This window comes from Solea senegalensis, linkage group LG13 (assembly GCF_019176455.1).
Source record: "Solea senegalensis isolate Sse05_10M linkage group LG13, IFAPA_SoseM_1, whole genome shotgun sequence".
NCBI classification, from domain to species: domain Eukaryota; kingdom Metazoa; phylum Chordata; class Actinopteri; order Pleuronectiformes; family Soleidae; genus Solea; species Solea senegalensis.
The window spans coordinates 14100485-14127629 of NC_058033.1; the positions used below are offsets into that span (position 1 = coordinate 14100485).

The window sequence follows — 27145 nt, forward strand, 5'->3', positions numbered from 1 at the left end:
GTACAGCTACGTAAAAACCAAACCAAGGATTTCAAAAACCAAAGTCACAAAATAACACATTTAAACTTACTGACGGAGGAAGAAGGGGCTCAACAACAAAATAAGTGTTTTTCCTCTATGGACTTTGGTGTGGTGGAGTAAGCCATTTACTCACAGGGACACAAACTTAAGTGTCTATTTGGGAAGGGTTGTCAGCTTGTCATCACGTGGCTTAAATCATTTTTTTCTTGCCTCTCCGCCAGCTACGTATTCAAGAGTGAGCATCTGTGACTCAAGCTGGTTCTCAGTAAAGGCAGCATTTTGGTAGAGCAGTGAAACGTATGTTATACGAGTTATTGCTCGTTTTAAAATATGTTGTTTTAGGTATTGTTGAATGACAGCATTAGTTTAACGCTTTACTTTTCCCATCCGTCCTTCCAGTTTCTTCATGTCAGGCAGTAAAAGGGTGCATTCAGTTAAGCGGTGTGAAACAAGTGTTTCCAAACTGTTTTGCAAATGTCTAATGAGAACCCTTTATCAAACCTATTGGAGAAAACTTGAAAATGCTTGAGCGAAAAAAAAAACAAGGCACAGAGGTGGCAGTGGAGATGAAGTTATTACATAACTACACTGCTTTAGGCTGACTCAGTCTGTTTCTCCCTCTCAGCCTGTGAGTGAGGACAGACTTAAGTGTCCGTTTCTATAGCTACACTACACAAAAGCCAGGGAACAGCTTCATCTATTGATCACCATAATGGAGCAGCCTGTACAGTAGGACTCAAAATATGAAATGCTGCACGGACTGAATAACACAACAAACAATGTTATTCAAACAAAGCAAAGACTTTGTCGCCAATTCATTTTGACTGTATGGCATTACAGCAATGAAGTGATTAATAATGGACTGATTTAATCACACAAATAGCGTATCTGGTTTTGCAAACAAATCAGTATTTTTATTATTACCATTATTTCAGTGCTTTAGTCTCTGCATCCATTAAGTAAAATGTTGTTTTTTTTGGTATGGACCAGAAACCTAGTTAGTAAGTTACATAGTGCCAATGCTGGCAATGCAGACCTGTTCGGGCTTTGACAGGGGTGCCAGTCACCCTGTTGTATTTCATCAAAATAATCCTGGAGGGTTTAAATCCCACATTGCATGAATTTGGCAACATTATCACTAAAAAAAATGAAAAAACAGTGACTCGATAAGAAGCCACACACAGTCCCTCAACATCAACTTAAGCATTAGTCATACTCTCCATGTTCACAGTGGTTTCCTTTTGTTTCATGTGACATAAATGTCATTACCTGCCCATAGCCAGTACAGCATGTGGTCTTCTCCAAAAATATGCAACCAAACTGGTTGTATATGAAATATACTGAAATATAATTCACTGGAATGGAATGGAAGATCAGGTGTACGTGTACCATGTCAGGGTGATACTGACCCTTATTTTAGGGTGCATTCACACAAGCCTCTCTTAATCGAGGAGGTGTGAATGCGCCGTCAAACACATGTCTTGGTTCGAGTTTTCTTGTTCATCATTTCTCTCGTTCATTTCTCCTTCAGTAATTCTTGAAGCAGCACCACCTCAGGCGAGGAGGGTAATGTGTAGTCCCCAATCGTACCTCATCTCGTGGACTATAAGGTGTGACAATGATCTTAGTCTGAATAGAATTGCAGGTTCAAGGAAAGCCGAATATGCAAGACCAGAATTTTTTACAGCTTAACTGTTCAATTTCAGTTTTATGTTAGCAATCACAAGGATATGCAACAATCTCCACAAAATACATCTCTACCAATGACTGTATGCTACCATTTCCGACAATTTAACATCAATAATAGTGGCTCAATGACCCTGTGGCAAATGGACAGGAGCTCCAGCTGAGAACTAACAGGGAAAAATCCTCAGAACAGACATAATATAACAGACCGACAAACTTCATTTTTAAGCACTGTTGTCATGTTGTGTTCCTTCTCTGAGGTCGAAACTCACATGGTTGGAAACACTATATCATTACACCCCTAGACCAGTTTGTGCTGGCACTGACAGGCAGACACATTGGTTTATTCACAAAAGAAGACAGAGAGGTAGCTGGTTCGTTTTGTAAAGGTGTGATAAATGAGACATCCCTCGTCGTATTAAAACTGCACTCTGCTGGGAAGATATCCAGAATTACTTTTTCTGCACCCCTGTTTGCAGTAGAGGGCCGTGTGATGGCCAACTAACTACCAACATAAAACACTTAAAGACAGAAATGGGACTGAGTTGTAGTCCATCAGGAGCAACGGTGTTGCTGTGCTCCATCCATTTCAGTTATTACAGAAAAACACACACTCAGAATATAAATCTTTCCAGTGTGGCTCACACATGTACTGTATGTCAATCATCATTTTGAGATCATATACACATGTGGGTGGACTCCATTAACACTATAGATTGAATAAATTCTGAATTACAGAATTGATTAGCGTTTCCTCAGGCACAAAATATTAATATTAATTTAATGTATAAAGAAATATAACATAGTATAAACGTCTGATACACTGATTGTTGTGTTATAATCAAATATCATATCAATAATCAACTTGAATCTTCAGGTACCTGATGATTCCCATCACTAACATTTACACATATCCATAGCTCTCAACAATCACTTGAAGATTAACAGCCAACACTGACCCATCAAAGTCATAAACAGATTCCTTAAACTTAGGTTTAATAGTGCATTTTGATGTTGCAGAAGCTGCATGTGTGTCAGCTTTATCTTAGCTGTGCTACAACAGCACTATATTCAAGTTTCTCTACAGTTTATGAATAAAAACACACTGTTCAATAGCAACAGGATGGACAGCAGATTACTTGTGAACACAAACACATCATTCCAAACAACTATCTACATAAAGCAGCAGAATACAAGGATGATTGTGCACAAATTAACCCTTTAAATCAGGGTAGATGTGGCAAAGTAATGTGATACAAAAATGAGCTTCAAATGAAGCAGGTGTGCTCTTTTGGAAAACCGACTGTGTCTTCACACCTCACATGATTAAAGTGCGTCTGTCACGCGATCAAATTACATAAATCAAAGCAAAGACGCGCGTTGTAATGTCAAAGCACCGACACTCGTGTCAAAATCATCAAACCCCCTCATCAAAATAATTCACAAATGAACATAATCATTTTACCATCAGCAGGGTTTTAAAGCTGTACAGCAAACAAACACAGAGCTTTGAGATGACAAAGTGGTCGAGCAATGCTACAGACCCAACAATGAAGACAGGAGGACTCTAGGGGGAATAGAGTGGTCGTGGTTTTAAGCATCCACTTCCACTTTACTGGGCAAGTTAAGGACATGTGGTCACTGCTTTACTTTGAGCCATTAACAGAGTTTCAGGGGCAAAGGGGACACAACGCAATTACAGCCTCCACTACATAACCAAGGAAGCTTTTGCAGTGATGCATAATGGTTTAGTAAAGATGGCAGGCCAGGTGTGAGTCATCTTCCACAGTTCGGTGTGTTGTGTCTTTATAAATTATAGTCTGAAGGGAAATTGACTGATGAGTGGGCTGTCAGGGTGCAGTGTATAAGTACAAAGGAGACACACTTGACCGTAGCATTCAAAAAGCTCACAATACTGCTGGTATATTCTATTCTTCTGAGCGGAGGTGGAGGAGCAGGACGAGTTCAGCGGATATAGTCCTAACATTTTAACTCAAAGAACACACATACAAAAAAAAGGATTGTGCCCTTTTCCCTGAGATGAGCTTGCGGTAAAATCTGGGTTGAGCCTGTTGTGATGTTAATAGTTGCTCGCCTATTGTCCACACATGCAGTGCTCTCACTGAATTTCAGATTTGGTGCAGAATTATGATGTATTCTGTTCACAGCAAAGCCAGAACCAAAATAGCCACCATTAAAACAGCAGAGACTAAGTATAGAGTCCCTCACGATTAAAATTCATTACTGTACAGTTACACTGACCTGATCCATTTTCTCAAAAGTAGACTAATGCATGCACCGAGGATTCAGTGCAGTCATTATCCAGCACAACCATGTCTTCACAGTTACTAGCAAATGATGGTTTTTGATTAAAAAGGTCAATATAAAAAACAACAACAATGCAATGCTATCAAACAAAGAGAATGAACTTCAATTTTTACATTTTTGGTTGTTAAATAGAGCTTTACAGATTACATTACATTACATTACATGTCATTTAGCAGACGCTTTTATCCAAAGCGACTTACAATGGAATCAAGTACAATTAGCCAGGGGTGGAATCGAACTTGCGACCATGATGTCTTTGGTACACAAGGTAGGGTCTTAACCACTGAGCCACTCCACCCCCCAATTGATTCATCACTATTATCAGAACAAACAACACACAAAAAAAATAGACTATTTAGATTTCAATCAACAAAAGGATTACTTTCTAATCTGATTATTTGAAGAAAAATAAATGAGAAGGTCCCTAGAATTTTTTATCTTGTAGTTCCTTGGTTAAAAACTCTGCTTTATTTATTTAGTAATGTGTGTAAGAGTTAGGGGGGTTTATTGGGAGAAACTGAACATACAACCCATGTTTCATAAGTGCATAATTCCTTTAATTAATAAATTGTCTTGTTTTCATAGCCTTAGAATAAGCCTTGCTTTGCAGATGCAGCATCACTATATTCCTACAGGAGGCTAAACAAACAAACCAGCCAACTAAGTGTGTATTTCATATTTTGAATCTGAAGCTTACTACGCAAAGAAGAATGACCATCCATATGCAAAACTCACCAGAACACACTTGGGACAAGACGGGGGAGTGGCTGAGTCCTTGTATACTTCTGTGCGTGAACCTAACACCTGAAACATGCACATAACGCGATTTTGGAATTTTGGAACGTACGATGGGCCTTTCAGCTGTGAGCCGCTCGAACCGGACGTGTACCAGGGAGCTGTAGCATTGTTCTCTTCTTCTTTGGTAGAAATGTGTCGCATTCCCTGCGTTTAGACTTGTCCCGCCAGGATACTACAGGACCCTAACGCACGAGTATACCAGGGTCCATGATATGTGACGCGCACTGCGACACAGCAGAGAAAATCCCAAAAGACTGTGACATGGACTCCAAACAGGGAATCACTGTCAGACCTGATGGGATGTGCTTCTTGTCCTCACTGCAAACTTGCTCAGACTGGCTGGTTTGAAATACAGAATTAGCCCCACTGGTCATTGTGTTTATGAGGTTTGTAATATATTGCCTTTAAATTTGCTAAGAATAAAACACATTATGTGCTGGAGGGGGTGTAAACAAATGGGAGACGTACGTCGGAAAATGTAGCTTATATGAAGTTATAAGAAACCGGAACAGAAAAGCATCTCCGTAGAAACCACATTAAATCTTAAGTATTACTCCTAAATAGGGGTGCAAAATTGGGAATCAACAGGAATGTATGGGAATTAAATTTTGAAATATTCAAAATTGAAGGTTGGCAACTGCGGGCTGGTTGTAAGGAATATTTTACTGAACATTCATGTTTTTCTTGTTCAACGAAAGAAAGCATTGATAATGTTCTACTCACAAACGAGTTTCCTAAATTTTCAATTCATTCTCATTAATTCCATTGGAAAGTTTCAAATTTGGAACATTTCCAAAATTCCCAAACTAAAGTTCCCATGGAATGTTCACGCACCTTTGCAGCCCGATTCCCAACTATTGCAAAATGTCGTTAGCACCCTTTTCCCCCCCCACTTAATTTATTCATACTTAAATATTTTAAGTAAGAACTGCATTCAGGTTCTATGGATATTTATGCCTTCAGAAAAATGTAAACATAAATAATATTTGCTGTATTTCATTATATACTGTTTCAGCGAGGACGGCAGCTGTACAAATATGAAGTCACAACAGCAAACACCAACTAGTTTCCCACTGTAATCTGAAGGCGCTGCCAACACTCGATCCAAAGTCCCAAATAAACCAGTGTGAACAGCGGACATGTCACAGTGTATCTACGTCTCGGCGTGACACCCACAAAAAATTTTTAATTAAAAATTCACCATCAGACAGCTTGTGTCCTCAATAGGACGGAACATAAAGTTCTACCTCCAGGTTGTGGGCATGACTCACTCACTCGCTCTCCAACACTACATTTCTCTCCAGGCTTTCCCCTCCGAGCTTCTGTGCTTAGTGGGCAGCCAAATAGCCAAACAGCGGCGTACACACATGACTTGTTAGCACTAACAGGGAACAGAGGCAAACAAGGAATTGAGGGGGGAGGAAGAGGAGCAGGAGGGGGGTGACTATCCTGTTATGGACAGCTACAGTGATTGACTGTAATTGTCAACTCTTGGGGTTAAATGTAAAGTGCTGTCAGTCTGTGTGTGCATGGCGCCGTGGTTTATGACACTAACAGGCAAGCTTGTGTGATGGAGAAAGAGGGGTGCTGGCGAAAAAGGAAAAACAAAAAAGATGAAAGGGAAATGATGCAAGGAGAGGAGAGCACGGATGGAGGGATGGAGGGATACGTACTGCTGTAGAGGGTGTCGATCCAGGAGAGTCGGGGCAGACCGTGAGCACTGAGGGGCTCCATCCTGCTTTTCTCTCCCTGCCTCACTCACTCACTCTTTCACTCACTCAGCTTCTTTCTTGCCTCTTCAGCTCCGTAATCTCACAGCTCTTTGTCACGTCGTGTCTCTTATTTTCCTTATCCTTCAAAAAAAGCATCCGTCTCGCTCTCTCGCTCTCTCTTTCTCAGGAAGACACAGAAAGAATCATTTGGGGGAAAAAAAAATGTCAGAGGACACCCCGGGGTCCAACAGGCAGACGAGCGAGTGGAGGAGCCAAATGAGCAAGTGAATGAGTGGTGTGTGTGTGTGTGTGTGTGTGTGTGTGTGTGTGTGTGTGTGTGTGTATATATGACAGCGAGAAACAGGCTGGGGACGCACACCACCAACCGTTGCTAGGGAAAGAGAGAAGCATGCCTTCTCTCTCTTTGGCTTGCTCGCTCTCTCACATACACCACCTCCCTCTCTCCCTCTCCCTCTCTTGATTCTGCGCAAACTGTTCATCAGCCTCTCTCTCTCTCTCTCTCTCTCTCTCCATCCCTCACAGTCCTGACATGTCTTTCCTTCTGTGAGCAGAGTCAGGAATCCTGAAGTGACAAATGTGAATTAAAAGATTCTCTGTTTCACTATGTGTAAAAAAATCAGCTGCTTACCGACTTAATTGTAACCCCAATGGAATTGAGCAAAACTCTTTAATCTCTCACCAAGACATCCCTCAAACAAAACATTATAAAGATGCATGTAAAGTACATTTCTGATATTTCTATCAGCTGGAGCTGAGATGGCTGAACTGCTTTACGTAGTTTTTGTTGTCTTTTTAGATTTACTAAAAAATCACTGCCTCGTCACCACTTCATTGCAACACGCAACAGTGAGCTGCTTTGTGTGGAACAGAGTCAGTCTTTCAGTTGGAAAGACTCATTCAGATGTCGTGTTTTAAGCTACTTCAGTGTTCAGTTCCCGTGGCAACTCGCTCCCCCCCCACTTGTCAATGCAGACACACATAAAAGAGCATGGACTAAGTTATAGACGTACAGAATATCAGCAGTGAAGGTGGAAGACATGCTGGAAAAATGAAGCTTGATTTGACTGTGCCACATGTACACATGATATCACCACGTTGTCAAGCATCCAACATACGGAGCATGACGGAAATTAGATTACATTACAACGACACCAAGTTGGAAAGCCACATTTCATCATTATATAATTAAAAATTTGCTCATCTGCTTTATTGGTTTTCAAATTATCACTCTGTCAGGTTTTAATGGGCACATTAGCTCATTTAGCACATTATCTCTCTCGCTGCATCCTGTTCCCAGAAACAGAGCAGACAGCATCATCATCACCGCACAGCGAGCTTCCTCCTCATCGGACCTGGCTGTGTTTCTGAATGCAGAGGGCAATCAAAGATGAGCAACGTGCCAGCAGCAGCAACAAAGCCCGATATGAAACCCCTCAAACCACTGTCAGGTCCACTCCTCCCCCGCCCTTCATCCTCCCCTAACCAGCATGGGGGAGGAAAGATGGGAGGGGTTGAGACAAGGCAGAAAAACTTCAATTAGGACACAAAGGCTGACAGGAGGAGGCCCGCCGCCGCTCCCTCCACCTCCTCCTCTGCCCCCTCCACCTCCAAAAGGCAGCGCATCAGGCCCTGGGCGCCGCTCGCTTTGTCTCGTTTCAGAGGTCTCGTGTGCCAGCTGGAGGAAACACACACTCAACCACAACAGACAGGGCAACCAGAGAGCTCATCCTGCCAGAGGTCATATCTGTGTGTGTAATAGATATCTGTTGGCATCAATAAAACATTTAATGGCTTTTTTAAAAAATCATACTGTATGTAAAAAAACTGCACAAAGTGACGCACACACACAGAGGTTCATTTCTACAGCCGAGTGGAAAACGATCAAAAAGATTTATATACTGTACAGCCCTTTCTTTGTAAATCTCGAACAATGGGGTGACAGAAGATCTCACACACACACACACACAGACACACACACACACACACAGACAGACAGACAGACAGACAGACAGACAGACAGAGATGGGAGAGATGCATTCCCTGACCCCTTATCCTAACCTTAAACATCACAACTAAAAGCCTTACCTGAACGAATCCTTGAAAACAAGTCTTAATGTAAAAAAAAAAGGCCCATTAAAGTTCTTACGATCAGCCACAATGTCCCCACTTTGCCAAAATGTACAAGCCAAAGATATTCAAACACAAGTACACGCATCACGCCTAGCATACAGTTGACAGTTAATCATTTCAAACCAAAAATTGTAAGATGCAACAACACAATTACCAAATACTTTTCTTTTTTTTTAACCAATTTGTTCAGCCTTACTTGTACCGTATCTTATTGGTTTTTACAGTAATGCTGTTTACCTCCTCCTGGCCTCATCATTTAAAGAGCACCATAATAGAATATATATGCAAAAACACAATAGTGAATGTTGATGTTCCTGGAGCACCATGGACCAACATTTATCAAATACTAATAAGCTGGAGAGGGAAATGATCATGATACACACACACACACACACACACACACACACACACAGTTGGTTCAGGTAAGTATCAGTGTGGATGCAGACGTTTAAGGAAACTGTCTGGCTCTTTAGAACACGACAACAAAGCTCTACACATCAGTCAAGGCTCATTCTTTAGAAAAGGTCAACATTCAGCAACAGCTCTCCACACAGTGTTCGTGATTTCTCTGATTATAAACCAACCTCCCCTACATTCTGACTCCAACCACAGTCTATGTCAATGACTGTGGGGGGTGGTGGTTTGTTTCAATTTCCCACTCACCATCCCATCCCACCCCTCCTCTTGTCTCCTCTCAGGGGCAGTGAGTTGGTTCGGTGCCAATCTGCACCCCCATCTTCCCCCACACTGCCCTGCTTTTTGCTTGCAAGAGAGGGAAAAAAAAAAGAACAACTGGTAGATAAGAAATATCTGATGTGCTGCTGCACGAGTGCCCACCGCCGCCCACCCCCACACTCCAAAATATTCAGTGGTTTTGAGTGTTTGCACATGACAGTGAGAGTGGCTGCACACACACAGGAAGTACACAGCTATGTTTCCATGTGAGTGACTGACGGATGAGGCGCTGGAGCGAAAGACGGCATCCACAAATAAACAAATGACTCAAGCAAATTGACACCAAAAAGAGAGGACACAAGAGGTCAAACAGAGAAATCAAACATCCACTTTATCCCCTGCCAACCTCTCAGCACTTACTCACACTACCATTACAAAGCACACAAAATAGAACATGACCCTGAATCACCCACTGAACTCGTGCTTCACAAGTCTTTCTAGCTGTATACAGGACTCTTATGCGTACAAAAAAAATATAATAAAGGCTTTATACGAGGATCATTTGTTTGATTGTAAAAAGGTAATCAGTTACGGTTACTATTCTTGACTATGTGAAAGATATTTTATTTCAGAAAACTGAAGGATGTGTTATCAATGACTGAATTGATAAAAAACCTCATCCATGGTGCATATATTACCACAAGGTGGCAGCAGCAGCAAGCCTTTGGTTAGTGGACAGCACATGTATATGCAGAAGCGATGGAATTTACGTGGTTTATTGAATGCATCTTGAAGCCAAACATGCTGTGGACCCTGTAAAAGAGACTTAAAATACCTTGCTCACTGAATCTACATGGTAAATGTATTTTAGCTGCTCGTGTTCACGGCTCACAGCTCAACACACAGTGACCCCACATTACTCCCACTAACTGTCATTTTTGCTTGAATTGTCCTTCCATATTTTGTATCCTCTACAATCACAACACTGACCACCACTGGTGTCACACCAATGCATGTAGAAAAGAATTATGTGAAATAGTCAAAGAAACACATCAGACATTGTCATATAAAAAAATTGAAAAGATCGAGTTAGCCTCCTTTTTAACAGTGCATCGTCATTTCTCCAAACATACTCCTTGGAGATGGATGACAATATTATAGATATTGGCTTTTAAAATGTACTTATCAGATATCAGCAAAAAATGCCAAGATCCATCAATAGGACTAATGACTAAAGTAAGCTGAATAAGCTGCTATCTCCTTGACTTCTATGCTAGTGCCCCACAGCTATATTTTGATAGTTGTTTATTTTGCACAAGGGAGATATTTTATATCCACATCTGCTGAGTATGAAGAATATTATGTTAATTTCACTACAGAAGAGACAAATGGTGCATTTCCACTAGCACGACTCGACTCGCCTCAGCACGGCATGGAGTCTGTGCTCCGGTCATGCAGGAAGTACTGAACAAATCTGTTTAATTAACTGATTCTAATGATTCAATACATTGAAAATAACTGCTTTACAAGTCACTAGGTTATTAGGACACTAGGACACGGTTATTGGCCCAAACACTCCCAATATATCGGCATATCAGATAGCGGCAAAAAGCCCAATATCGTGCATCCATACAATCTCCAACTATAAATTTTTGTCCAATTTGCTGCTTTGTTCTGTAGGTTGATGGTAGTGGGGGTGGGGGTGGCAGCAGGGACTAGCAATGACTATGCATTATTAAAAAGCCCTGAGTGCACCAGCGATGAATGTCTGCCTGTTAAATGTGGATGTCTGAAAACATATGGGGGTCTTTATTTATTTATTTAATCATTTATTCACTTATTTAGCTTTATTGTTTGTTATTGACAGGTTTTTTTTTTGGTTTTTTTAAGTCAAATGGTGTGAAAGGCCCCTTGGGTTAAGTCATTAGTATCTCCTCTGAAGTGTAGACAAAACATTTGTCTACCAATTAAAATCGACTGTGTCTCTCTCTCTCTCCATCTGACTTTAGTTGTAGCTTTGTATGCAAGTGTCATCAGAGGAGCTTTATTGTTAACACTTCCCACCAACAAATGACTTCTCATCATGGAGCTTTTTTACTGTAGTGCATGAATGTGTCTTCTTTTCCCTCCCAGCATGTGCTCTGGCAAACAACATCCTCACTCACCTCATTTGACCCACATTTGCCCCAAACCCCTTTACCATGCATTCGAACAGACCCTGTCTGTCTGTGTGGCTGACCGCTGTGACATATGAGTGTGTGTCTATCAGAAGTGTAGAAGAAGGGACAAAGAAAGAGGGAGGGAGAGATAGAGAGAGACCAGGAGAGAGAAAGAGAGGGAGAGAGTGGGTCTCAGACACAGAGAGGATTCATCACATGCCAGCTGAAATTTCTTTGATCTATTTAGGTCAATGTGAAAATCATCCGAATCATGCCGTGATTGGACAGACACCAGATAATTATACCTGACACACACACACACACACACACACACACACACACACACACACACACACACACACACACACACACACACACACACACACACACACACACACACACACACACACACACACACACACACACACACACACACACACACACACACACACACACACACACTCTTCTGAGGACGCTGCTTTGACTCCCATTCATTTGGACAGCCCGAACAAAGTGTCATCCTCCCTTAACCATAACCAGGTTAATGTTTCACCATAACACAATTCACATCTCAAACCTAAACTTAACCAGTTGCTCAGAAATGGAAGTTCTGTCTCATTAGGAGCCAGTTTGTGACTACCATGAGGACTCCATGGGTCTCCATGAGGACTACTGGTATTGGTAAGGTCCAATCAAGGTACCAAATACAAGTACACATACACACACACACGTGTACTTTATGCAGTGCGCTCATTATTGCCTCTGCCAAGATTATATTGTCACTTGCAAAGGACACATTGGATGGAGTTTGGGAGATGTAGGTCATGGTCTATGAAAGAAAATTTTAGATTTTATTTGTTTTTCAGATTGATATAGGACTTTTTTTTTGGTTAACAATTTTTAACTTTGCAAGACATGCAAGTGTATGCAAGTGACACTGTGGGAAACTGAGCGGCCTTAGAGGAAGTTTGCATTCTCCAAGTGTTTCCTACTTTGTTGTAATCGAGGTTTTGACCAACCTCATCTTTTCATTATCAATAAAAGTGTAAATTACTACTCTCGATTCCTTATTTGGGCTATATAATGTCAGAACCTTTGAAAATGTCATTGCTTCCCAAACATCAAATGTCTGTCAAAGATATCCAGTTTCAAACAAACAAACAATAACATAGGTTAGGTTATAATTAAAACTGATTTAACAACCATCAAATTAATTGGTAATTCATCAATAAAAAAAATTATTGAATAATTGCAGCCATTCTACACACACCTAAATACCCAGAGACCAGATATGGCTGCACCTCATATGCATGCATTCTGCTGTATATGAACCCACTGACTGACGTCATCTGCACACTCCGTTAACTAAAAAGCCTCCATCAGCTTTAATTTTACATGTCCACATTCAATCCATTAAAAAGTGGACGGACGGAACAACTGCGATGCATCTACATAAAGACCTACTGCACTCTAGTGTTGCATCTTTGCCAATGCAAGTAAAGAAGCTCAAGAGAGGATCACTTTAAGTAATGTCAAGTTGAAGCAAAAAGTCCAAAAATGTCCATTATTCTCATAAGTAGAAATGTATACACTTGTATCACAGGGTGAGAACATCTGTTCATGACATGTAAAACTGTTCCCTCTTGCTACGCAACAATGTCATTTGGTGACTAGGGCAATAACTGGCAATTTGAAACAATGCAATCGGCGAATCGCAAATGTGTTGCAATGTATTACACTTTCATTCTCGCGTGTTCTATGCAAATTACAAATAACAATGAACAACACGAGCAAACGCATGGGGAAATAATCCATCCAAAAGGCACAGGTGTACATGGCTTAAATCACAAACAAAACAACCACTCCTCAAACAAACATAAAAGGCTCATGAGGGATTATAAATAATACACTAAACTGTCATGGTTAAACATGTCCACCTGAGGACGCTCTTTTAATCTTCTTAATATCCCACAATCCCTCTGGATCCCCTCCAGCCACAGTGAGCTCTCACTAGGATTAGGTCTCACTCGGCATGCGGCGCCATTCACCCGTTTACCTGAGGGGGAGCGTTTTACTCTGATAAAGAATGTATGAGAGTTACAGGGAGGCAGCAGTACAGGGAAGGAGCTCTCCATAGATCTGATTAGTTTCTTGTATTTTGTGCCTTTTTTAAAAAAACAAAACAAAACAAAAAAAAACACCACACCTCTGCATCATAGTCTTCTCATAAATATCTTTAACGTAAAATACTTCTACATTGTGCTTTTTTGAGGGTTCAAGTCATAAACACTTCATGCTCTGGTTTAATTACAAACATCGCTTTCACATGTCACATGTCACCTTACCACAAATAAATGGCAGTGAAAACTAGGGCTGTAATAATTATTGGACAAGTCATAGGACAAAGGTTTCAAGATAATAAAGCAACATTTCTGCATTAAAATAATCTAAAGACAGTGACACTAATGTTATGTATTGTGTTGAGTAAGTGCACTTACATTAGAAATCTGTATTTCAAGTTAATGGATTGTTCCAATTTGGTCACCTTTGCCCACATCTGCTGTAACCCCCTATGAAACATCAGAGTTCTAACTAGTAAACCTTTTGTTTTCTCTTTCTATTGTGTTGTGACTTGCTGTTTCCTAACATCACTAAAACAAGTTTTTGTGTTCATGTTTTGACTTGGTATGGAGCCCCAGACATGACATGAGGAAAAAAAAAAAACATACCAATGCCAATTAATTCCCATGAAATATGTAAAATGTAATCCATCCATCTTCTACCGCTTTATCCTCCACATGAGGGTCGGGGCAAACTAAATGGTCCTCCTGAGCGGACAATGACAAAACCAAAGCATCTGAAAATGAGCGTGTGGAAGTATTACAGGTTCTACAGCTTAGGTGACAAAGCACTGAACAAAATCTGCAGACTCACTCACTTAGATGTTACATCATGTTTGTGTGTATGTGGGCAGGAGAAACGGAATATCTTCAGAGCATTGGGCAAACTAGAGGTGGGCAAGATATATTGTCTAAGAAAATATCGTGATTGTGGTTTTAAAGATATGCATAATTAACCTCAATGTTTCTACACTGTAGTTCAAATATTTAAGTCTTTAAATTTTCACTTTTTACATTTTTGGCAAAAATCATTTTCCAAAAACATTGCGTTCATTGATTTAATCTGCAAAGCAACAATTAAAAATCTAAATTTTATACAATATCGACCAGTACTAGTAAAACATTGTTTTGCCCAGATCACCTCAAACACATTTTGGCAAACTTGTAGTGCTACTTTAAACGTTTTATTTTTCTGCTTATCGATGATTCAAAACGCAAATCATGTTTTACCAATTTAATTTGATTTCAAATGATTTGAATTGCCTATAATAACCAAGTACAAAATGACAGGTGTTTGCTTTGACATAAAAGGAGGAAAATAAAAATCACTTCTGTGTTGAAATCATAGAAAAAACGGGGACAGTGAAAGTAACCCAGTCCGAGAACCAGTTCTAATAGAAGCAGAGGAGGTGGAGGTCGTGCAGGCCTACAAATATCTTGGCTCTGGCTGGACAACAAGCTGGACTGGACAAGCAACACAAGGCAACTCAGAGACGGTTGTACTTTCTGAGGAGGCTACGATCGTTTAACATCTGCAAGAAACTCCTGTGGATGTTCTACCGGAAAAACCGGCTCGGTTGTCAGTCACTTGTCACTAGTTTGTGTGTGTATCGTGTGTAAAACGAAATAACTGCAGTTTCATGCAGCCGTGCTGTGATGACCCAGCCCACGTTAAGGGGGGGGCTATGTAGTATTGAAAATCCAAACAAACCATGTAGAGCCGAGCTGAGCCGAGCCGAGGCGGGACCATGTAGTGGACCGTGCAGTGTCTGATCTTATAGAGAGCACTCAGCAAACAGCATTAACTTTCCATTTAAATGATCTCACATTAAAACTTAATACTTCTAAACCTGGACCTAGAGGCTTAGTGAAGCTGCTGGTGCTTCGATTACACAGAAAGACACTCGATACCCACATGTGGAGCTTCTGTGACCTGAAACTCTAACTCCTCACGGACAGATAAGCAGTGAGCAAGGCTTTCACTCATGGCGGTCTAAAACTGAATAAACTATTACAATAACATTATCCCTGTAGCACTGACTGACTGACTGACAGAGCAAAACATGGTTTCTATAATCCAATTCATACGATGCTTTCAATTCACCTTTCTGTGTTTCTTAATCGGTTGCCTTCTTCAATAAGAGGAAGTGAAAATGTGTGAGTGTAGCAAAGGATATCCTCAGGATAAAAAGTGAGTTGAGATTCGCACAGGTGTTTTTATGCCATTGCTGTACTTCAGTGAAAGCCTCTTTTCCACTAATTCCCCGTGTACAGCCGACAACAGAAATAGCTTTCTTGAGAACACGACAGAAGGCACAGTGTGACAAAGACAGGCAAGAATCAGGCGTCGCATCATAGCTCTGAGAAAAATCCCCTTGTGTTCAGGGGTGGGAAACAAAGTCAGGTGTAATATAAATCTTCTGCTGTGACATTTATAAAAGTCTGAGGCTGAGATTAGACTTCTTGGGGGAGGGGGCAGTCCACAATATGCAATAAAACCTGTGTGATTTGAGCACTGCTATCTGACATAGCAACACAAATGGACATGATTGTGCTCCATTCTCCAAGATGTACATGTTGGGGGGGAAAGAATTAGACTAAAGCTGCATCATTGGAATGATGTGACTGGAAGTTGATATTATATATTAGCAATGTCTTGAATAATTCTGGTTTAAATAGACATTGTTCACAGCAGATGTCAACATGTATAGTATAGACTTTTGCACAATACTGTACACACACACACACACTGTCTCCATGGAAGTCATTAGTAGTCAGCTAATCAGAAGAGAACTGGTATTTTCAGCCATTTCACAATGAGAAAACAACATTCACTGTGTCAAATGCCAGACAGACAGATAGATAGGGACAGACCAAAGCATAAATGCATTGGTTTTGCTTTGAAATCAGCTACACACCCATAATGCCCTCAGGGGAAAGATGTGTACTGTATATAGGGAACAGGATGAAGTACACTTTCCGCTAGAGCAGTAGAGTGGTTACCATAACTTAAACATTACCTGTGTTTTCTATTTTCTGTCGTACAGGCCTGACAAAAATGTGATTTTCTTTGACCTTTGCCAAATGACAATCAAGAACAGCAGAGTTAGATCAGTGTTACATTCACACACGTAGGACCCATGAGTGGTTTGTTCATTTCACAGCGGTTGCATGAATCAGTTAACTGACAGGAAAACCACCACTCGCTGTCAGACGCGCCTTCAACTAACATCTGCTCATCTCAAATTAATTTGAGAAGACGCAAGTTTGCCTTTCTTTCACCACTGTGTTCCCCGAGTAAATTCCTCCAAGCCACACTGTGTAGTTCATGAAAGAGCTCTCTCGGTTTTGTTTTGTTTGGCAAGCCTTATAGTCATTGTGAGCAAGGTGTATTCCTGCCCTGTCTCACGGGAGATTGAAACAGTAGCACGGATGTTTTGTTGAGTGAACTGTACAACTTTACTTTTAGATGACCATCTTTTCCACTCCCCTGGTGCCTTTCCCTGTTCCTCCTGAGGTGAAAATATTCCCAGCATAGCTATGATTCTACTCCTGAACAAATTGGAGGTCCACACCTTTGTTGATGAGGGGGGGGAATACAGCAGAGGAAATGAGTACTGCTGATTTCAATGGAAAATCATCCATAAATTATGTACCGCATAATAGGGCTGCAATGATTATTCGATTATTCGATTAATCGATTATTAATCCATCCATCTTCTACTGCTTCATTCTCCACGTGCATTGATTACTAAATTAGGTGTCAACTAGCGTCTTCAATGTTTCTTTGCTCCATATAACAAAGAAATCATTAAAACTGAACCATTTTGGTTTATGGACAAAATGAGACATTTGAGAAGCAACATTTTCAGGTTTGAGAAACATTGATCAACATTTTTTCAGCATTTTCAGCCTTATGCAAGTAATTGGTTGCAGCACTCCCGCATAATTTTTACCGCTCTTCGTATACAACTTTGAAATAGTCCAGTGTTCTGGAGCTGTTCCATGGGTAAATCAATTCATTTTATTAAATAAAAATAGTATCCATTGCTTTTTACTAATATATCTTAACATGACAGATCTTCAAGTTTGTTACTTTATTTAATTTAGTAGCTTGTTTTGATCTGAATTTAGTTTGACCTCCTTTTTTATTTCGGCTGTAATTGAGTTTGACACCCCTGATATAACTGGATCACACTGACAGTATTGTACAGTAGTGAAACTATGAGCTTTGTGGTTTATTCATTCATTCATCTATTTTTGAAATGTTTAAGTTTTGTTTAATAGGTTCCTGCGTCCACTAATCACTAATCAAGTTGAAAAGGAAAACCAAATACTTGCTGTTTTATCTTTACACATTACTGCTTTTATTACTCAAGAGTATCAGCAGTTCATGACTGTTGGCTGTCGACAGGAGGACACTGCATAACAAAACTTTCTGTGGAGGTGAGTGGGAGAAGTGTAAGCCCAAAAGAAATTAGATTTCTTAGATCTTACAAGTGAAAAATCCCTGTTCAAGTCAAGTTTTATGACACATATTGTCAAGTGATTTGGAGAAAACAGAATTCAGCAGGTACACATACACATACACATACACACACACACATACGTTCAAGAAATGACCTTGATGTTATATAGGCAGATGAATGCTGCACAAAAGGCGGTATTTACTGACAACTCTGTTAGCCCTGGCCTCACATTTCACACTTGTGGTGTGTATAAAGGTCAAGATCTGCACAAACAGTTATTTACCTCCTGCATGATAAACTGGACAGTGATGCTGCAAAACCTTGTTGCTCTCCTTCTCTTCACAGACAGCACGCCTCTTTCCCTCCACAACCATGACAACACTTCCATCACCAAGGTAACACGGGGGACAAATCAGACCGCTCAGGCGACTATTTTAGATGTGAGATTTGACTGCATCTGAGGAGCTTTGAAGAATATGAATAACTGGTCCCTCGACTACTCCTCCACAGCACTTAAAGCAACTATAAAATCACATCAAACATTATCTGACGAGTTTCTTGGACATGAAATGCATTAAATGTGTTTAAAACATGACACAAAATCAAATCAGTAGTAGTAGGTGCAAAAGAGCATACAATTTAATAATTTATTACTAATTAATGTGTTTAGGTCGGCAACTAACGATTTATTTTCACAATGAATCGAGTGCTTGTTCAGTCCGTAAAATACCAGAAAGTGTTAATCGTAGTAATCACTTAATAATCAATTAAATGAAGCAAAGTTTTCCAAATATAATAATTCTATTTAATAAACTTCATTATATAAAATGAAAAAGATGTAGCAAATCCTTTTGAGTATCATCAAATAATCATTGTGAGTCAAATTAGTTCACAGATGCTGATTAATTCCATCAGTTCCACACAAGTCTCTGCGTTTCTCAGCATAGCTGTGTTTAGTTCTCGTGTCACCTGGCGACATTCCAGCACTGCACACAAGAAGGGACTGATTCTATGTCAAGTTGGACGCGTGCAACAGCAATATTGCAATGGTAAAGTGAGACGCTGCATACAGGTTGGAGTATGACCGAAAACAAAGAAACACCCATCAAAAAGTGAATTCGACCATTCTTTTAGCAGTTGGATGGGAAAAATGCTTCTTAACTCCCACCCACTCCCTCAGTCAAGTCTGATAGTATTGCTTGACGAGTCTATTTTCAGATAAGGGACACAGCATAATCACTGTTACATCATTTCTGTTCACAAAGACCAAACGGAGGCACAAAAACAACTAAAAGAAATCACCTGAAGTTACTCACTGCAGCTTTAAAACAGACTGACAAAGTGTTGGATGATTAACAGTTTTATCACAGCTGGCTAAATACTGTGCAACCTTTTCAGCTTTCTTCGATGAGGTGGTCACATATGGTTTTGCACAATTCGGCCTACATGTACATTCGTCTACCACAGTGTAAAACCTGCACAGCACGGTAAGGCAGTGGAGTGAGTGACTGGGCTTTCAAGTGTCCAGTAAAAACACATACAGGAAGCAGCATATAGTCAGAGCCAGAATACTATAGTTTATGAGTGAAGTACAAACAAACCGTTGAGTGTTAAAATGGAAACAACATGACAGGCTCATAGTTCCCCTGTTGCACATGCTTCACAGGTCTGAACAGGCCCCATGTCTCTGAGGGAAGAAGCGCCAACCCAAAGCAAAATGAGAAATATGTGTGTCATCATGCTCAAACATCACTCACTCAGAGTGACAACTTCTGCTCTCATTGACAGTTTCTTTATCCCTCAGCACATTTTGACAGAAACCCTTCAAAAAAATAAAAAAAATAAATAACCTTTCAATTTCCCCATTAAAAATAATCAGCGTGTCATGTTTGTTTTATTTTTGTGTATAAGGAGATGTGAAGACATTACAACACACATCTTGCTAAACCTGTTGGCTGACACTTTTTTTTTAACCTCAAAAAAATGATTGCAGTGATCATCAAGTGGTGAAAAATGCTTTTCCACAAAGTCATTCTGAGTTTGATCATTATGTCAATTTGCAAAATGTCAAATATATTCATCTGACCTCTCAGTTTAGTATATGGCAATTTAATTTGAGAGCTTTTTTAAAATTAATATCAACTTGAAATGAGTTCCCTAAATGTAAATATGTTGTGTTTCTTTGTTGGTTTCCTCTGTGACTATGACAAAGAAAGTAGGGCTGAAATAATGTGAATATTTTCGGGTTTCTTTGCTCCATATAACAAAGAAATCATAGAAACTGAATCATTTTGGTTTGTGGACAAAAAAAAAACATGTGAGAACATCATCATCATTTCCAGATTTGAAAAACACTGATGAACATCTGGCATTTTATGGCACAAATCCAGAAAATAATCATTATAGCTCAATGGGACCTTCACTCTGAAGACTTTATTTCCAAAATTATACCTCCAAACAGTAAAACTAAAGTACTTGTAAGTCATTAGTGTTTATATTTCTGTGGAAAGTCATCTAAACATTGTTGTCAGAGTTTTCAGAATAGTTTACATCACACATCTGCCACTAACAGTCTTATCTACATACATTAAGTAATAGAAAGCTGCGACAACTCTGACGACTCTGACTCAGTGAAATGTGCTGGACTTTGTGCAGGAAGTTTTATTCTCGTCTTCCTCGTTCTAGGACTGGTCGACTGGTCAATTAATCAGTCGATACGTTCTGGTTCGACTCAAATTTTGATAAGTCGACTTTATGCCGTGTTAATTTCATTTGATTTAATCTGGAGGAACGTACCAAGTTCTAATGGGAGTGTTTTCAGAGCCCCTCTGTTCTACAGATCACAGCGTGTCTTCAGAGAACACCCCCCTTGTTTTCAGTATTTTGGATTAGCCCAACGCCCAAGACTACAGAACGTCCGGTGGTTTTATTTATTGTTGAGCTTCAGTCAGTCGTCCTCTAACATCCATGTCAGAGACATCACAGTGTGGCAGCATTTTACAAAAATAGATGGCGATAAAAAAGTCAAAAGTTTGCCAGCAACAGTTTGCATATCACAGCGGGACTACAGACGTATCATATGAAAAGGTAAGCTAACTTATCTTCGTTATGTCGCTCCGTCCGTTTTGAGTACATGATCATATCAGAATTGGCGTATTTCAATGTTTTAGTCTATTGATTTGTTCTAGAACTGCAGGCACACTCACCCGCAACAACGGCAGCGATATATTTGCGTCTCAGCCGCAAAGCTGAGCTCCTATGTTCAGTGTCGCTCTGGAGGACATGCACAGAGACAAATCATCTAAATATTCCTCCTGATATCAACATAGTATAGTATAGTATATTCATGCGCTATGATATTGTGCAGATGCACGTGATGCAAAAAGCCGTCAGACCCCGATTAGACGATTATGAGTCGAAATTTCAGGGCTTCAGTTGACCATGAATTTCTTTGGTTGATTACAGCCCTAGTGTTTTCTGAACTGCACCTGCTTAATAAAGAAGTGTGTAGAGATAAGAGGAAGATGAAACTGTGCTCTCAGCTCTTCATGCTGTTAACTGATTGACTCGATAAAATTTAAGTAAATGATCACATTTGTCTTGCCCATGAAATCTGAACACCAATGACTCATCCAGCTTTAAAGGGATGCTTCAGGTTTTGAGAAGTGTGGTTGCATGAGGTACTGACACGATATGCTCCATGGTCTATGGGGCAGACTTTGAGAGAGATCTAACAGAAATGGACAGGATGTATTCAATTGAAGTATAGCCTGATATTGCTAGCTTTAACAGCTGACTCACACGTACACAGTACAACTGAATCGCTTCTCATTAGGGATGGGAATCGGTATCGGTCTGATACTGGTCAAAATCACTAGATCGAATATTGGACCGACAAAAATTTAGAATTCGCTACAATCCAAAAATTCTATACATATCGCATGTTTCACTATGCACAGGCTGTAAAAACATAAATAAATATTAGCAAAAGCATAGGAGGAGACAAGCAGCAAAGGATGGAAGTGAACCTGGGTTGCTGCAGAGGGCATTTTCCCCATGGGGCACCAGCTCTAACCTACTGTCCAATGCCCCTGCCGATATTTTGTCAGCCATGTTTCTATCGAGTGGAATGGTTCAGTTTGGTACAGTATGGTACATCATTTTTCAAGAAAAAAGGCTGCTGGATGTCAGTCAGTCAGTCAGTCATCATCTAACCGCTTTATCCTCCACCAGAGGGTCGCGGGGGGTGCTGTGCCAATCTCAGCTACATCGGGCAATAGGCGGGGTACACCCTGGACAGTTCGCCAGTCCATCGCAGGGCCACACACAACTAGAGACAAACAACCATTCACTCTCACACTCACTCCTACGGTCAATTTAGAGTGTCCAATTTACCTAATCCCCACACTGCATGTTTTTGGACTGTGGGAGGAAGCCGGAGTACCCGGAGAGAACCCACGCACACACGGGGAGAACATGCAAACTCCATGCAGAAAGGCCCTTGTTCCAACCGGGGCTCGAACCCGGGTCTTCTCGCTGCAAGGCAAGAGTGCTAACCACTATACCACCGTGTGGCCCCTGCTGGATGTCATTACCCAAAAATTGGACCAGAAACCCCAATGTCGTTCTTTGTGATCACACCGGTACATCAGCCCACACCCCACCAACCAAGTACATAAACATGGAGCGAGTGAAAAAAACGGCTAATGCACCGCAAAAACAGGAAAACTTCTAGCCGACAGCGTGAAAGCAACACTAGTATAGAGAGCAAGAGACTGTCTCCAACCCTAACCCTAACCCTAAGAAAACAAACTTTCATGAGAAAGAACCTGCCATTGATGTTTCAGTGAACATTCTGTGTAACAACAGGTCACCCAGTAGAATGAGACTGAACTTTCTGTTTATTCTACGTGTTTGACTTACAGTACTTAATCTACTTGTTTGTTCTCAGTTCCAGCTGTTATATCTATGTATTTTTTATTAGATTTGAGTTCCTGTTTGCACAAAACATTAAAAAAAAAAACACATGTTTCTTCTTCGTCATGCACTTCTGAATCATACCATGGCGGAAACAAGGCAAAAGTGCACTCAACAATGGCGTACACAGAGGACATCACATCACCATCACTTTAGCTGTGGCACCTCTTGCTACATAGTTGGCCCTGACAGACACTGCTTTTGTAACCTCCAAGAAACATATTTTCCCGTCCAATACTTTAAGTAACTGGAATGGCTGATAACTGGTCTGGTCATCTCTCTTCGTAGCGGTCTGCGGCACACTGACACAACTAGATGAGACTACATCAACAGGGGAAAACCATTTTCAGACTCACTCAATCAACAATTGTATAGAAAAATACTAACACAAAGCTTGTTGTACTAGTCCTGCAATAACAGTGGATTATACCCCAACACTGTGCTGTGACTCAGAGATGAATCAGGATCCAAACAGAGAGACAAGACCTATGACTTCACATTCAGAGGACCGGATGAATGACCTCTTCTAAGAAAACAAAGGCATGGACATGAGCAAGTTCCCTGGCAGAGGCCCACCGTTGGTGGCAGAAACTACTCCACATTTTCCCACAGCTCCATACACCCTCCAATGATTTATCTCCCATGGAGTCTTTCCACTGATTCTCTCAGAGGACAGAGCAACATCAATATCCTTCTGGATATAAAAGATGGAATAGACTTAAAGACTTACAGGAAATGTTTATCCTCACTGACCCACAGAGTAATGAGAACTTACAAACCATAAACTGTCACAGTGGAAGAGGCAAGCAGGTGTCTAGTTTTTCTTTGTTCATCAAAAGCTCTTAAGACATAAAATGTTATCACATTAATTCATGTCAAATTCACTATGAGCTAAAGGAACTAAGTATTCCACATACTCCAGACTAAAAGGAGAGACCAGACTGGGCCACAAGGTTGTGGCACAAAAATGTTCTGTCTGCTGAAAAGAAACTTCCTCAATCTACTCTCAAATTTAAATTTGTCACTCACTCCGGACTCATGACAGCTGAAGAAGTTAATGTTGCCACACTTCTGAGGAAGTGAGTGTGACTCCCAGAGGAGAAGCAAAGCTCTGCTTAGTATGTCGACTGATAACGGGGACATGTAGCCTAGCAACATGTAATGGAGAAAATAAGCCACACTATAGAGCTGTGCAATAATTCATTAACAATAGAGCTATGGGTGGTTGTCGTCATACAAAACCACACCGTTTGGGCAGGAAGCCACACCATTCAGTTCTACAGACATACTGTACGTAAAGGGCAGGCAAATTGTCTGTTCATGAGCTGTTTTCATATAAAAAAAAGTGAAGACAGTGGACATCCCGTGCCCCAGGGTACCAACAATCAGGGACAAGAGTGATGGGAATCCACAGGCAACAGATTCTGCTCATGTAGTCATCACCTCATTTATTATCTTGTTTAGTTTACACGCATTGCAATGTGTAAGCTTTGGAGGGGAAGTGTACGGAATCACATCCATCCGTTTATCCATGATCTACTGCTTTATCCTCCACATAAGGCAAAGGGCAAAAAATGAGGTACACCCTGGGCAGGTTGCCAGTCCACACATTCACACCTATCATCATTAAATTCTGTTCTATTTTCAATTTTTCTATGTGCTATCCAAATAAATACATTTAGGAAACAAAACATACTGTATCATTTAAGTTCCATTCTTTTACTGGAAGAATATAGTTTGAACTGAAGGTTGAATTGAAAAATCAATCACCAAAATCCAAAAATACAGTATCTGTAAATCTGGAGATTTTACAATTAGACTTTTTTTTTTTTTTTTTTCAAAATTGTTCAGCCCTACATCACAGTTCCTATGAACACACAACATAAGTGTATTCACACAGGGAAAACACACTCTAATGCATAAATCAACAACACTATGATAGCATTGCATTGGTTTACATGACCTATTTATCTTTACTTTTCATGGTTTGCCCTGATCTGAATAGTATACTGTTGCAGCATACAATGTAGAAGTTCATCTGATATCTACAAAACCACTCGCTGAGAGCGGATATTTGACTTTAGGTCTGGTCCTGAGCCAAAAGTGAAGGCAGGATCTCTTTACTGACATGATGATGGAGGAACTGGCTGGTCACAAGAGGAAGAAATTATGTCCCACAAAAAAATATGTCACTGATCAATGTTGACCATGATCAGGAACTGCACGACACTGAATGAGATTGTGTCCAAATACGGACTTGCACACTTTACTTGTTAATACAGAGACACTCTCAGCTAGAGGCACAAGTCACCTGAGATGACAACACAGAAAAAAAGTAAATAAGCAAAGAAAGAAGTATGTTGGTAGCACAAAAAAACAATATTCTGTGTGCATTATTTGAATTTTTTAACTTTTACCTACAGTAATACCTTGTTTATATAGGAATTTTAACAGACCTAAATTACCCATCACTTTATTAGGAACACCTACTCAACTGCTTGTTAGCGTGAACATCTACCTGCTGAAGTTCAAACTGAGCATCAAAATGTGGCATGTTTGTTGGTGTTTATGCCAGAGATCCGAGGCTCGAACTGACTAATAAAAGTCAGTAAAACTGACTAATAAAAGTAAAATATATGTAAATATGACGCGTGACACTCGACTTGAAGGAGTCAGTTTTTAACATTACCTGCAGATGAGGAGTCTTCGTGGTCGGAGCTCAGGTAGCCGTCACTTCTTCGGTCTGGTGTGCTGCACCCGGAGCCCCGCGACGCTCTGCGGTGGATGTGCGGGAAGGACGGGGACAACCTGCCATCGTCGCCCGAGTCGAAGTCCCTGCTGTGGCGGAAAGGCCGCAGGTTGTCCCGGTGTTGAGCGCTCGAGTTGTCCCTGCTGATGCTCTTTGGTGCCAACAAGTTATTCCTGACGAAATTCTCGTTCAGCTCCGGGTCTTCGAATTCTCTGTCGCTGCTCTCCTCGTTGTCATTGCGGAGAGAGACAGTGACAGGAGCCGCGGTGTCTTTCCTAAAGCTGGGTTTCTGCGGTGGGACGGGGATGGGCACGGGCTTCCCTGTCTTGCCGCTGAATCTGCTCCGCTCGCGGCTGAAGGAGGCGCTGAGCACCGGTGTGATACCTGCCGCCTGGACCTTAACGCCTCCACCGTCAGACACCTTGCTCCTCTCCGCGTCACCCTCACCGTTCCGCCGCAGCGGTTTTCTATTAACATTCTCCGCATTAGAAAGCACAAATGTGTCGGCATTAAAGTTTTCGTCCTTGCCTTCAAACCTCCCCGCCTGCTCTTGTCTTTTCTGCTGCGCCATGGTGGTCTGCAGGTAGATCACCTTGAATTTCTCCTCCGCCAGAGATTTTTGGAGCCGCTTCAGGTTGGACTTCGAAGCCTCCAACTCAGACTCGATGTCCTCCACGGAGTTAAACTCCATGTGAGGCACTTCTCCGTCTGGAAACTCATTTCTCCAGTGTTTGGCAAATTCCTCCTGTTCCCACATCTCGGGTGTTCACAGCGGGGCTGAGTGAGTCTGTCAACCGCAGGCGAGAGAAAAGGTTGAAGTCGAACCGTGTCGCAGATACTGAATATCCACCTTCCACACCGTGTCACTCTGTCACCGGGAGAAAAGCAAGCCACTGTAATTAACTCCTCCACTTTCTGACCATCTTCAGTCTCACGCACTGACACAAACTAACTGCGGGCGGACGTGAGCGATGTGAGCGAGGCGTGCGTGTGGCGGTGATGCACACAACTTTGAAAAGTTTGCACACTTCCTGTATGTCTTGCTGCGTTTAAGTGCGGCTCGGAAAAGTGCGCAAAGCTGACGTTTTTCTGCAGACACATTTCGAAAAACTGTGGCTCAGTTTCTCAAAAACGAACACAAACTGAAAAGAGTGAAAAAAGAAAATGAAAGAATATTCAAGTTGGGGGTTAGGTTTGTTTGGATTTAGACGACAAACAAATATTTACTGTGCGAATCAAAACAGGAAAAGGGAAACTGTTTTTGTTTTGTTTGGCCTTTCCTTTGATGTCTCTGTTTCAT

General features: G+C 40.9%; 1 protein-coding gene across 2 annotated transcripts in view; it reads right to left on the minus strand.

Moving 5' to 3' along the window:
• The window catches only part of abr (ABR activator of RhoGEF and GTPase), a 123511-nt gene extending 96660 nt beyond the window's left edge, over positions 1-26851 (minus strand). Inside the window, exon 1 of one of the 2 annotated variants that reach the window (XM_044042852.1) lies at positions 25786-26851. In XM_044042852.1, coding sequence (XP_043898787.1) covers positions 25786-26602 — 817 coding nt within the window. In that variant the 5' untranslated portion in view covers positions 26603-26851. Of the gene's footprint in view, positions 1-6506; positions 6859-25785 lie in introns of those variants that run through there. The other variant, XM_044042853.1, reaches the window with a different exon arrangement.
• Positions 26852-27145: the final 294 nt, after the last annotated feature.